The sequence below is a fragment of the Lethenteron reissneri genome, chromosome 24 (genome assembly GCF_015708825.2).
Source record: "Lethenteron reissneri isolate LAM-NWPU_2019-01 chromosome 24, ASM1570882v1, whole genome shotgun sequence".
In the NCBI taxonomy this organism is placed as follows: domain Eukaryota; kingdom Metazoa; phylum Chordata; class Hyperoartia; order Petromyzontiformes; family Petromyzontidae; genus Lethenteron; species Lethenteron reissneri.
The window spans coordinates 14961339-14975502 of NC_083802.1; the positions used below are offsets into that span (position 1 = coordinate 14961339).

At 44.9% G+C, this 14164-nt stretch overlaps 1 protein-coding gene across 1 annotated transcript in view; it reads left to right on the top strand.

Annotated features, from left to right (window-relative positions):
* LOC133346657 (A disintegrin and metalloproteinase with thrombospondin motifs 7-like) overlaps positions 1 to 14164 on the top strand; it is an 89963-nt gene that overhangs the window by 11416 nt on the left and 64383 nt on the right. Inside the window, 2 exon segments of the mRNA XM_061558397.1 lie at positions 5523 to 5679; positions 11432 to 11646. Of these exon segments, the coding sequence (XP_061414381.1) occupies positions 5523 to 5679; positions 11432 to 11646 (372 nt within the window).

The following is a 14164-nucleotide window of genomic DNA, read 5'->3' on the forward strand; positions in this document are numbered from 1 at the left end:
CGTGCTAATCTTACGGAGTCTCCGTATATTGTTACCTACTTTTACAATTCAAGTAACCGGGGCAATGAGTGTTTTCTTTAAGCGCGACAAAAAGCACGACGATTAAAACACGTGACGCTTTAACATCGCACATATTTATAGCCATGTTTAGAGAAAGAAGAAAAACCAAAAAAACTACCACCGGCAAATCGTATACAATTTCCCACCCCCACCTCAACGAAACGGCCGCACTAAATGTTTGTGGCTCGCTGTTAACATGTTATGAACCTGAAGTTCCTTTTGCATTTTTTTTGTAGGCTTCTAAACACCCCACCCACCACACACACACATTGTTTAGACTACGGGGGGTACATACTTTTATTTCTCTTCCCAAAAGAAAAAAATCCGATTTTATTAGTTTTTGGAAAAATATATCCGACCGGTTTATTGTGCCGCGTGTGTTGTGCGTTTGCTGCGTTTCCCGTCGTTGTTCGTGATGAAGAGCACTTGGTACGCCACGGCAGCTGGCGGTTTTGCAGGACACCCCTTGGCCGTGGCAACGCTCGGCACTCGCGGAGTTTGGCTTTGCGGAAAATACTGCGGATAAAAATAGGCGCGTGTCAGATATGCGAAGCGCCCGCGGGCATATAAACCGCTACGGGAGACATTCCACTTTTGCCTCCCATTAATTTTAGGCCACAGTTGTTGGCACGCTATGCCAGGCGCGCGTTTACCCGCACCCCCGTCTGTGGGATATCGCTCTATTTTGGACCGAGCGCAAGAGTACAGCGGTTAGTGATAACGCAAACGATAGTAATACCGAGGGAAGCAAAGCTTCGGCCAAAGTGAATGAATATAGCAAATCTTCTTGGTTCTTTCGGTAAAGTCACGTAGAAGGGAAGTAATAAAATAATAAAACATAATAAAATAATTCTCACGACGTTTCGGCCACAACGCAAGCAGCCGTCCTCAGGTGAAGAATGAAACACCACCAAGCTTGGAGCGTATATTTAAGCTGGGTTGGAGGGGGGGAGGTGGGAAGAAGAGCGCCTTCTTCCCACCTCCAACCCAGCTTAAATATACGCTCCAAGCTTGGTGGTGTTGCATTCTTCACCTGAGGACGGCTGCTTGCGTTGTGGCCGAAACGTCGTGAGAATTATTTTATTGTTTTATTTTTATTATTTTATTAATTCCTATCTACGTGACTTTACCGAAAGAACCAAAAAGATGAATCCCTGCAGTCACGAAAGCTTTAAATCGGAATATAGCAAATTGTGTACGAAAACGATTAAAGATGTGCTTGTGTTCAATAAACGACACATGTCGCTATTTTAATACGTGAGATGTAACGTCGCCAACGTGTGTTTCCGCAAAGCTTATTTCAGACCGTGTGTGTGTGTGTGTTAGCTAAATGCGTTGCGGTGATCGTTGCGTGCGGTTGCCTTCGAAGCGATAATTACCGCAGTGGTGCGTGATAAACAAAGTCAAGGCAACTTACAAAGGTCCCCGGGTCACAGAGTCATGGATGTGAATGCTCTCTCATTGAGCTTCTGCAATAAATGCTTTTCCACCACCGTTGTACTGTAACCCCCTTTAACCATGTACACAAAGCTACCTTTGTCTCCCCATTACTAATGCTCATATACTGCAGCAGCAGGTACTAATTTTAGGCTGAGATGTCTCGGGGAAATTCCCAGGCTGGGTTTAATTGTCGATTTGCCAGTTGTGTTACGAATGAGTAGAAACTTAACCCTGGCTTCTGGAATCCCGAGTGCAGCGCACTCAATTGCCGCCATATCACTACCCCGCAAATGAAAAAAAGATTCAGATAAAGATTTCCTGTACGGTATTAGGAATTCAGATTGCTGGGGCAAATTCTGTGAGCACACGAGAGGGTAATGTGGCCAGCACTGTACTTGATGTTCATTCACATCCCGCACCAGATAGTTATGGTTAAGTCAACTTAGTGCAAGCCCAGGACTAATTATGATACCACCAGCTACTCGTGTTAGCCAAGGCTGTGAAAAACATTTCCAGATTGCTGTGTTCATAGTGCGGTGTGCTAACAACTACACTACTGCTTACCATTCATACACTCACAAAGGCAAATATTCCCCCCCTATAGCCTGAACAGATAATTGGGGCAAGTGTTTTTAACGTGTAGCACCTATGAAGGCCATCACGGCACATGCCCGGCCGCTGTTATCTCCCCAGTGATGATTTTCAACACTCCGCACTCGGTCTATATTTACTGCTGAGTTGACCTCGTTGAGGTCCAGGTTTGGTTCAGATATTCGTCACTGGTGTTAGTGGCCGTGAGCGGGGATCGAACTCAGGTGGTAGAGCAGCACGTTAGCCGCTACGCTACAGCAGCCCACGTCACACATTTTCAGGTGTGTTATGTAACTTATAACGAGGACTGCCTGTTCATCCTGAAAGTGGTTATAATGAAGGTTCTTAACATTCGCTAATCTGTGCAATTTGAAACAACAACAATGCACGTCTGCAACATGTAACTTGTTTTATGCGCAAAATGTTTTATTCACACAATGATTTATGTAGCCATTAAGTGAGGAATGATCACTATTATGCAGAACAGACGATGTTTTACATTAATGCGATAAATCGAATTTCATAATATGTTCAAACAAAATAAAGGGAAATGCAATTTATACAATGTTTATGTAACGTTTTATAACGAGGGACTATTAACAGTGTAAAGTTAATTGTCCCACTTATATAATTAAATTTCTTTCACGGGTCCACGCATTTCAAAGTACGAATTAACTTCAGTAAAGCTTGATAGTTGTTATCTAGGTAATGCAGGGGATGTTTGCGCGTATTTAATTTCACGCCGTAGAATGTCTGAGCGGGCCCTGTTTAGCAAGCCACCCATTAAGGTGTGAAAATCAGACACGAGGACACATTTTGTCCTCATGAGAATTCATTTGCTTTCAAAGCGATGGGCAATTTTAACAGCATCACTTCCCATGTGTATTTTTCTTCTTCGAGTTGTGCTGAATGTTGTTGGGCGCGTTGTCTGGATGTCTCTCTCGACGTGCGCGCAAACATCTTCGAGAACTTCGGGTACTGAAGCGAAACGTAGAACATCGTGCTGAACGACGTGCTGCACAGTACAACCGATAAGTTCGCTCAACCAATAGTGACATTGGCCAGGAGAAAATATCAATTTTCTCTGGAAGAAAAAACAAAACATGTGCGCATCACAAAACCGCATTTCCAAAATGATATGATATTAATGCTAACATTTTCCAAGCCCTGTGTTCCTCTAAATATATTAAGATGCTTTCAGCCAATGAATGAGTAATTATACATGTGGGAGGAGCACACGGAGAAAATCCACGCATGTGATGGGACAGCAATATTCCCCATTACAGAAGAGACAGATAATATGAAGCTATGTTTTTGTGACATGCTTGACTTTTGTCCACTTTGCACTCCTATAGTTTTTTGTATCGTTTGTTATTGTAACTTGCTGACCCGCCCCGAATGGACAACTATGAAAAAGAGCGTCATAGCTCGTTGGATTCCTCCTGGATAAATACAGATTCTGATTCTGATATTATTTCACGCTTTCGCTTCACCGAATTATTCTGGCAAGCAATGCAGGGTGCGGCATCTCTCCACCCACGGGAAGGGAGTTTCACAACATCTGTGCGATCCACCGACGCTTGCCTGCCCAGTGCGTAGCCACCAGAGGTGGGACAAAGTCATTGTTATGCAAGTCCAAGTCGAGTCTGAAGTCATCAAATTCATGACTCGAGTCTGACTCGAGTCCAAGTCACATGACTCGAGTCCACATCTCAGAGGTGGGACAAAGTCATTGTTATGCAAGTCCAAGTCGAGTCTGAAGTCATCAAATTCATGACTCGAGTCTGACTCGAGTCCAAGTCACATGACTCGAGTCCACATCTCAGAGGTGGGACAAAGTCATTGTTATGCAAGTCCAAGTCGAGTCTGAAGTCATCAAATTCATGACTCGAGTCTGACTCGAGTCCAAGTCACATGACTCGAGTCCACACCTCTGGTAGCCACTACCGCCACAGTAGCCACCACAGCTCAGCTGTTGTTTAAACCATGAACCTCATCTTAGACGAGGCACTGTAAACGCCATGCACATCATTTTTATACAGTCTTCAGTCGCAAACATCACATGCATTTCGGTGCAGTATAAATAACTGATGCACAGTGCGCTAAAGGCCACATGAAGCCTTTTAAAACTTGAAGAAGCATGTTTTGCACGCGATTTTTACTTTCATTTTTAAGTGAATAAATATTTCACATTTGCTTCAAAATGTAATTCCCCTTCGGCGATGAAGGCCTCTCCACACCGTGGTCATGTGACTCGTTTGACCATACTTCACCACGCCCGTCAATGTGGATTTTAGTGAATTGGGGAACGGGGAGGGGGTTGACCAGAATCTGTTCAAATAAGACTATCCAATTTTTTAAAATGCTGCCTCTCCACCAATCTCCTTCATTTCTCCACACGGTCTCCCAGCCGACTCCTTATTTCCACTTAGTTTTCCCTGACGACCAATCCGATTTGAATGTTCTCCACATTCAAATCCAATTGGCCATGCCCGACGTCGGCTCCACCTGTGATTGCTCGTCACCAATAAGAATCGAGCACGCTCTTTGAACTCACGAACCGTTAGACGCTTTGGGTGTACATTTATTTGTCACCTAATAGAGTTTGCCTCTCGGCATCCCTTACATAAGGATTAGCATGGTGGACTTTCAAACCATAGTTTAACACGAAGTAGGCTTTCGCGACCAATTTCATCCACAATATAGGTTTTTTGGGTTAGATCGCCTAAATATAACGAGACATTTATATTTAGCGATCTAACCCCAAAAAAATATTGTGGATTTCAATCCAAAGATCGCTGGTCCGATTCGATCTCTCCGTGAAGCAGTTAAAACACATATTCTTAGGTTTTTTCGGTAAAGTCACGTAGGTAAAACATAAAAATTAATAAAAAAATACCTGAAGACGGAAGCTTGTGTTGCCTCCGAAACGTCGTGATTTTTTTTTTATTAATTTTTATGTTTTACCTACGTGACTTTACCGAAAAAAAACCTAAGAATATGAATCCTTGCAGTCACGATAGCTTCAAATCTAGAGTTAAAACACAGTTTCTTAAATGCCCTCTCTCTGTCCACCCAGCAGTATAAATGGGTGCACCACAGTTCATCCATTGCATCTATGTTGAACTTCTTTCGCACCGTACGTAGCCAACCATGCTAATCGGAGGTACGGAGGAAGGACAACTAAACTAAGCACGTAGCGGTACAGTGTGGGTACTCTCACTTCTTCCAAGATGTCAAATACCCTCTAGAGGGGCTCTCCAGAGCTCCCTACAGTGGAGGCCTTTCTACCAGTGGTGGGGTGAACAAAAATGTGCGGCTCTGCACCTTTGCCTTTACCCAGCGCTTTGTTGGCATGCGTCGGGGCTTCTTAGCCACGCCACCCAGCTCTCCCCTGTCCCTTACATCCTCGTGCTGTTGTGCGCCACCAGACGGGGCTGATCCGGCTGCCTCGGGGCGACTACTTCATCGAGCCTCTCACGGAGCCTCCCGGCCAAGGGACCGGCCAAGGGCGGCCACACGCCGTCTACCGCCGGCACGCCGGGGCCAGCAGCCGCCCGCGCGCCAACGGGACGTGCGCCGTGCCAGGTGACATCCTAAATGTGGAGATTTGTACATCCACTGCACCGCAGCTGTAGCTGTTGTCATCGGGTGAGCTCCTCACACCGTGACCACCGCCGGCCATGCTGCTCCTCCGCTCGCGAGCTGCCCACACTGTTGTGGCAGGTGAGCCGTCATGTCACCGCATAACGGATGGGTTGTCAAAGCGCGCGCCAAGTGAGCTCTTGAGACGTGTGTCTGGTGGGCTGCCGTGGCACACGCCGCGTGATCTCGTCGCTCTGCGTAGCAGGCGAGACGCGGCATCGCCGGTTTACGCGCACAATCGTTGAACGACGGTTGTGTTGAGTTTTAGTTAATTGTGCTTATGCACCGCTGCCAACGCAGTATCAGAACAGTTTTTGTGTAATTTAGAAGCGATGTAACTTCTCACATGAACATGTTGAATAATGTTGTTGTTTACGCACATGTCTATTTTAGGATGATGAGCTTTGAATTTAGAAATTTTGTGTCCCAATCGTGTAAACTGCGGGGGTGTTTTTTTTTTACTCTCTTAAACATTTTGATTTTTTCCAGACATTGTTTTGTCAAGGGTTTTGCATCTTTCAGCATCGTTGTTTAATGATGTGGAGGAGTGTGAGGGTACTCCGTATCTCCGTTTAATAACCCAGGCGGCGCGTCAACAACTCCTAATCAGGACCGGGAGCCAACATCGCAGCCCACATGGGTGTCCGAGACAAAGAAACTAAAGCCCAGCAGCCACGGGACAAACACTGCTTGCCCTCGGAAAGGAAATTAATAAACATTCCTCGGCCAAGAGTAATGGTGACATTGACCCAGTGAATTACAGGAAGTTGCCGCTCAGGCTACGAGTGATCATTCTGTGTCCGGATTATGGTGGGAGTGGGCTAATAGAGAGACACACAAACACATAGATAACTTATAAAAATTGTCAAACAAACATACTCTACAAAGCCTCCCACAAACCACCCAATTTTGATATTTTATTTGATCACTGCCCATAGAGGATTTTTATTCTAAAGATGTGGAAATTTAAATCACCCAAATAATCGAAACGCACGGTTTTAAATGTGGAGGTAAAAAACTGGAGGAGAAAAATCCTCACAACCACGGGGAGAACATGCACACTCCAAATATACAGGCGTCATGGTTAGGATTGAACCCACGGCCTCCTGTATACCAAGCGACTTAGTTAACATCTCGCCACCGTTCGTGTCCTTTGGTTTGAGCAGCAGGATCGATTCCTGACCAGGGGATAGCACAACCCATCATCATCATCATTATCCCAAAGAAGTTGGTGATGTAGACTTCGGCTGTTAGGTGGCCATGAGATGGCAGTACAGCAATACATTCTTAAATCTATCTGTGCCGAGCATTGAACCTTATCCTTTCATATCCGTGACATTTCTTCAGTTATCTCATTTCACTCCGACATGCCAAAACTCTTACAAATGGAACTTGGCCAAACATCCCATTGCAAGACTCTCCTGAAACTGGGTCTTGAGAACCCAGTCTGGCCCTTGCTCATTAAAGGACATTCATATTGCTGTTATTGTTATGACAAAATGAGGAATGCCTGTTGAGGTCGCACCATTTGGGGCAGGGTAGCCAACAGTGGTTTGTCCTGTTATAACAGCCAAATACTCTCAGCGGAGAAAAATCCACACCACCATGGGGAGAGAGACATGCAAACTCCAAATATACAGGCGTTTTGGTAGAGATCGAACCCACGATCTCCTGTATTCCAGGCGAGGTAATGAACATTTCGCCACCGCGGCTGCTTCTGGTGACATCGTGCAGATTACAACCCGAGAAACACACGAGAGCGCTATTCAGCACGACCTCAAAAAAACCTCCGGCGAGTTGTATCCCATCGTGTTGCTCGATCGAGCAATCGTTTTGTGCTAGCGTTTTACTGAAAACAACAACAACAACAACCGCCGGTTGATACGATGTCACGCTCCCCAAAACACACTTGGCCCCACTGTAAACATCCGTCGGGTTGCCTAACGGGCACTACGTCACGTCACGTTATTAGATAAACATGTGGATCTGTAAGTGCATAAATAATCACCACAGCCATGCTAAACAGCACAGGATGTTCTTGTTAAGAGACATGTTTCATTTTGCGAGTCTCCGAAAACAATTGTCACAATTATGATTTGCTTCATATGAAACCCATCAGACACCCCGTATACGGTCTCATTATCTTTGTATAAACAGTGCTTATGAGTTGCTATCAATTGAGATAAAAATATAAGCCTCAGCTTCACAACGTTTTTTTTAATAAAAACACAAGGTTGTTATTTTGCCTGGAAAATATATTTTTTATATCGATCATCCAAGAAAGCTTTGTTGTGCGCTCCGGATAAATTATTTTTACATTGTATGGTCGAGTGTGAGGCACCATTGATAGGGTGTGTGTGGCTTTTTTAGTGTGACAATAATTTGCTTGTCAATATAAATTTGTTGTGTCACTATCACAATGTCTGGGCCCCATTCTCGTGAAATTGCAAACAAATTACTATTATCCATTGAATTCAAACTTGTTATGATTGGCTGAGAAAGAGCACTCGCTGTGCAAGCCTGTGTCCATTCATCGACGTTAAATGGGAAAACTTCTTTGTATTACGTACATGAGACATGGCTAGCGGTAGCTGCTTGTTGCAGAGGTTCACGTTCGAATCCAGTGGCTGTCCTGGTTATCACTGCGGCGTAATTAACTGTAGAAATACTATGCTCTGTCTGCTTCCCAGTGGACGTTAAACATCCCGTGACGTCCTTCGCCAAGTGTAGGCCATTGTGTGCCATCGTCATGTTCCAAATTTTCCAATTAAAAAAAATCACACAAATTACCAAGTAATAGCCGGCGGCGGCCACTGAATTTGAACCGTGAGCCTCTGCAACGTGAAACCCCGTGCGGTTTTCCTGGGTAAACAAGCATGAACGAATAAATGACAATGAAATAAGATCACACTCAGCTGTAAACCTGGTGACCTGATGTCAATCACGGGTAGAGAGTTCAATCTGAACCGGTGCCTCCAATGATTCACAAGAAAGGTCAAACAGAATTTCATGCCCAAACCAGCAGTGGATTTACAAAAGAGTCGTACATCATTATCGGTTGCTTTCAGATGCGCTTCTGCGGTGGCCTGGAACGCTCTTCCGATATTAGGAAGTCACTGGAGCTATGCGCTTTTAAATCATCATGTAGATTGAAAACTCATTTCTTAAGAACAGCTTTTGTGCTCAGTTTGTTGTCGTTCCCCCCGCACCTCCGATTAGCACGGTTAGCTACATACAGTGCGAAAGAAGTTCAACATACATACAGACCTTTTTAACAGTATACAATTGTACATGTACAGGCCCTGCACTGCTGTTTTCTGTTGCCAAGCATTTAAAATCAAACCTCGTGTGGATGAGAGGCCACCTTTATGAGATCTAGAAGTAGTTCTCTGATGTCTGCTTCCGTGGATCATTCTCTTAACGCGAGACAGATGAACTGCCCTGCGAGAGTGCCAAATGGGTTCTTTCTCGTATGACGCAATGGCGATATCACAATCGGGATGAAGTTTCTGGACAAACCAAAAATAACGTTGCATGTTTAGCCACGGATTTCATAACTGCCAAGCGGTGTTGTAAGCGTCACGCACTGTTGGTGTTCATATCTGCGGGCATCGTGTGTCGCCGGTCGACTTCCATGAAAACTGCGCCACTCAAAACAACACCGGAGATGTTAGCGTGGACTTCAATAACAATCAAGTAATTTCCCACTCACTTGTTGGGTGTATTAAAGTGGCCACTTTACCCAGGGGAATTAAAAAATAAAACCCGGTGGCTGTAATTGGGGTAATTTAAGTGGAATCTGATCAAGTCAGCTGTTGATCCCCCCCCCCCCCCCAACTTCCAGCCTCCTTTTGTCAGTTTCCTTCAGGTCCTGTGTTTATTTTGTGGCACGAAAGGCAACCCCCCCCCCCTCCACCTTATTGCTAATGTGCTGCACATAAACACAATTACAGAGGTCCTCCCACATTACCCATATACGCTGTTGAGGCAAGTGCTGTTCGCGAACACATATTGAGGCCATCACGTCCGCACGAGGCGGTGATGTGGCCAGCCAGTGCTGACGCTAACATACTGCACTATGCACCGCTCCAAGTACTCGTTGTCGGCTGAGTCAAGCTCGAGGGAAAGTCCAGGACAGGTCCTGATGCCACTCGCCACTGGATAGTAGCCACGTCTTGAAATTGAACGCAAGTCACCGGGTTCGTGACTCCACTTGTGCCACCATGCCACGCAGACACAGCGACGCGGGCTATAGAAGTTTAATATTGGCAGCAGCAACAACCAAAAAAAATTCGATTTAAAGCTTTCGTGACTGCAGGGATTCATCTTCTTGGTTCTTTCGGTAAAGTCACGTAGAAGGGAAGTAATAAAATAATAAAAATAAAACATAATAAAATAATTCTGTTTTATTTTTATTATTTTATTACTTCCCTTCTACGTGACTTTACCGAAAGAACCAAGAAGGAAAAAATACATGTTGGCGGGAAATCGAGCTTTCAGCTTGGTTCCTCCCATATCATCACCTGCGATACCAACTTACCATTTTGTAGGGGGAAAAGTATGGGGAGGGGGGGAGGGATGAGGAAGAGGAGGGGGTGTCAAGACCGAACATTGGAAACAGCCAGAGGTTGAGTGAGTTTCTGAAGAGATCAGATCTCCCCACGAGACAAGAACCACCGCTGGGAATCCCCGTCTGGTAATGACACCGTGGGACAAAAAAAATGTGCAAAATCAACACTTCTGTTGCTTTTTACCGATCTCTTATCTGCTTTCATACAGATTGATTACAGCAGCTGCCATATCGGTCTATATTTTGCAATCCGAAGCCATCTTCACCTTTGGATTAGTGTCATGGCCACACCACAATGCGACGCTGTGGAGGTTACGTCACCGGAGTAGATAGCTACAGACTTCATTTAAATACATCTCTATGGAAGTGAACGGTTTTCGCTTTTAATTGAGAAGATCTCTATGAGAGTAAATGGCATTCTCTTTAACGACAGTGAATGATAGTTACTTTAACAGAACTTATAATAGAAATAAGCAACTTAACGTGGCTTTCACTTTAAATGTATGTATTTTTAGTGAAAGTGAATGAATGTCGCTTTAAACAAAATATCTAAAGACGTGAACGGAGATGGATTAGGATGCATCAAAATGTTGTGCGTATGTAGATGTCTGTGTTTGACCAAATCATCTGATCAAACCTTGGAAGCTAAGCAGGTTTCAGCCTGGCTATTGTTTGGATGGTTGTCCACTATCCATAAAACATAACAACTGTAATACTGCATTGGCAATGGTACACAAGCACAAATAAGAAATCTCAGCACAATCTTCCACACTCAGGATTCGGGTGCAGCTATTAAAACTAAACTATTACAACTAAACATTTTTTTTTACTTTACCAGGTAATCCCTACTGAGATATGTAGCTCTTTTTCAGAAGCGACCTGGCCACAAATGATAGCTCAACAAAGTGGCTTATCACGTGTAATTTAGAGTGGCCACCTATTCTAAACAGACGTTGATTCTAAATGTGGAGGACCCGTAGAATAATCCACACGACCACGAGAAGAGAGAGAGAGACACGCAAACTCCAATTATACAGCAGGCGTCATGGATCTGGATCGAACCCACGAGCTCCTGCATACCAGGCGAGGGAGTTAACATCTCGCCACGTTGTCCTCGTCCGCCAGACTCACCTGTGGAGGCGAGCCGGGTGGAGCTGCAACGCGAGCGCTGGGAGGAGCGGCGGAGGCGGGCGACGGTGCCGGGCAGGAAGATCGTGGGGCGCTCGCGTGAGGTCAGCCACGAGCGCTGGGTGGAGGTCCTCGTCGTCGCCGACGACAAAATGGTGGACTACCACCGTAAGGGCAGCACCGAGGCCTACGTCTTCACCGTCATGAATATGGTGCGGCGCCAGGAGCAAGGGCAATGTTGATCTGAGTGTTTTGTTTTTGTTTGGCAAGCGGAGGTCACATTCGTGTGTCTTGTGTGTATGTGCGTGTGAGATACATCCGGGCAGATGAGGTTGCGTTATCTGGGTCATATGAACCGAATGCGCGATCTCCACATGCCCGAGCAATTTCTGGCTGGATAGAGGGGGCTAAATAGGCACGACATGGGCAGGGAACGAGATGGGCTGATGTAGTACAGGAGGATGTGGAGCTGGGTGGACTTGCTGACGATTGGTACCAGCGGTGTCAAGATAGGCCTCTGTGGAGGAGGCTTATAAATGACACTAGTGGCTAGTTAGAGGCAGCTGCCATTTTGCCCTAAATAAATGCTTACTCAGATAATTGCCCCAAGAGTCTATTAAGGTCTATAGGGATCTCTGTCTTTTTGTTTCATACACCACTCCCTTGTGTGCCATACTGCCTTAATAGGTGCTTTATAAGAGCACTTTCCCCTCCCCGTCTCTAAATGGGGCATCAGTTTTTTTTATATTTCCCTGCCTTTCATCACACTTCACTCCCTGCTTGAGAAGAATTGCCATTGTTGTTTTTATATTTTTTTATCACTGCTCTGCAGTTGTGCATAAGTTATGATGCGCTGCCAAATTCGACTTTGAGAAAGATTTCAAAGGATTTTTGCCAATTTAATGAGGAATTTACATTTAAGAGACAGAAAAACAGCAATAAACATGAACGCCGACATACATAAAAGCCTAATATTTTAGTTTTTACGAATGCGATGGAACAAGGGAATTGAATTTTTGGGCTCGCTACATTGTAAATAGATAAAGTATACGTAACATAAACTAACTCTCACCATGTTTTGATCGCTCCTCCACGTTTTCTCATAAGTCACGCAAAGTTTCATATGGGCGTGGAATGCATTCACTCAGTCAGCTGAGCAGGTGCTTTGGTGAATCAAAGGCGCTAACAACGAAAACTTAACTTGAATGTCAGGAGCCTTGGTCGAATGCTAAGACCATGTTTAAAAACCTCACCCGCAAGGAGTCGGGGTCAAAGGCAAATTTGTAAATAACGAAAGGTTTCCCTTATCTGCTGGTGCTATTTTTCTACGACAGAAGCAAACGGCGCCTGCAGGCTGATACTGTGCGAGAGAACATTGCAATGTTCGTGGGGAACGTCAACACGAACGTCAACACCACGTTGTGACGACAACCACACTAATACACAACTGAAACAATTGCCTGCCTTGCTAACATCACTCCGACTGGAGGCGTACACAAGGGATCTTGCTGCACTGTGGACAAAGTAGCCTTAGTTGTGTTTTTTTTAGGTGTGGAGTTAAGTGGTCCTTTTTGGGGGATTGCCAGACCAAACAGGTTGAGAACCACTGCTCTTAACCCTCACCTCAAGAAAAACTGATACACTCATCCCCCAGCATAACTCAAACCAATCACCGTAAAATATTAAGCCTCTGCATTTTGAAAGCATTTATTTTAAATCCCTGCTGGACCACTGATCGAATCTTAGTGATCCATAGCTCGCTCCGTGGGTGGCATCGTAGCGAAGGTTTGGTTCATTTCACAAGCACTTAAAACAACACAGGAAACACCACAGGCCTCGTGATTTACGCTGCACCTGTGCAAACATACAATGGGTCACACGTGGCGGTGCTTTGTTGCAAAAAAAAAGGTTTAAAAGGCTGTTTTTCCTCCCACTCTTTCATATACATTCTTTGAACGATTACGGGGTTCATGGAGTGCTCACAATAGGATCAACCCTGTGAGGAAAACCGCGAGAACATATTCCATGAATTTCATTAAAAGTTGCTCAAATCGTACTGAACAATGACCTTCATGGGTATATATAGTTCTGATGTGTTGTATTGCTCATAGAGAAAAACATCACATAGAGCCACCTGATGGTCAAGTGCCCAGCTTATTGTCAACCATGCAGAGAAAGCAACAGATTGCCTCGGATTGATGGAAACTGCCAGAGCAGAGGTTTGGATCCTGACAGAGTTGTTTAAATTGGCCAACGTTTCTACAGACTAACAGTTGTACAGCTTGAGGGGCAAGATGAACCACCCATTACATTCCGTCAACGGCCTGGTAAGAGCCCTTTGTAGGCTCAAGGGCAGAATTAATATCACTAGTCCTAATAGTAATTTTGGCTTAGTCCATAAACTGCACACTATTACTTGTTATTAAAACCTGATATGAACTTATCTTGCCATTCGATTCTATCAATTGAGGTATGTAAGGACCTTCAGGTGTTTTGTGGTTAAAATGCGGGCGTGAGTCTGGGGGGGGGGGGCGTGCCATCGAGGGGCAGCTCGAACACCATTGATGGAGTGAAGCCGCTGGAATGAAGGCGGTGAATCTGCAAGCGAGCAACCCTGATCGGAATTCTGAGATGGATTTTCAATTTTCATCAGTGCGCCGCAATCTGAATAAGATGGATTTAATTAAAATTCCGCTTTACGTGCCTTTTTTGGTTCTCGATATGGCAGAA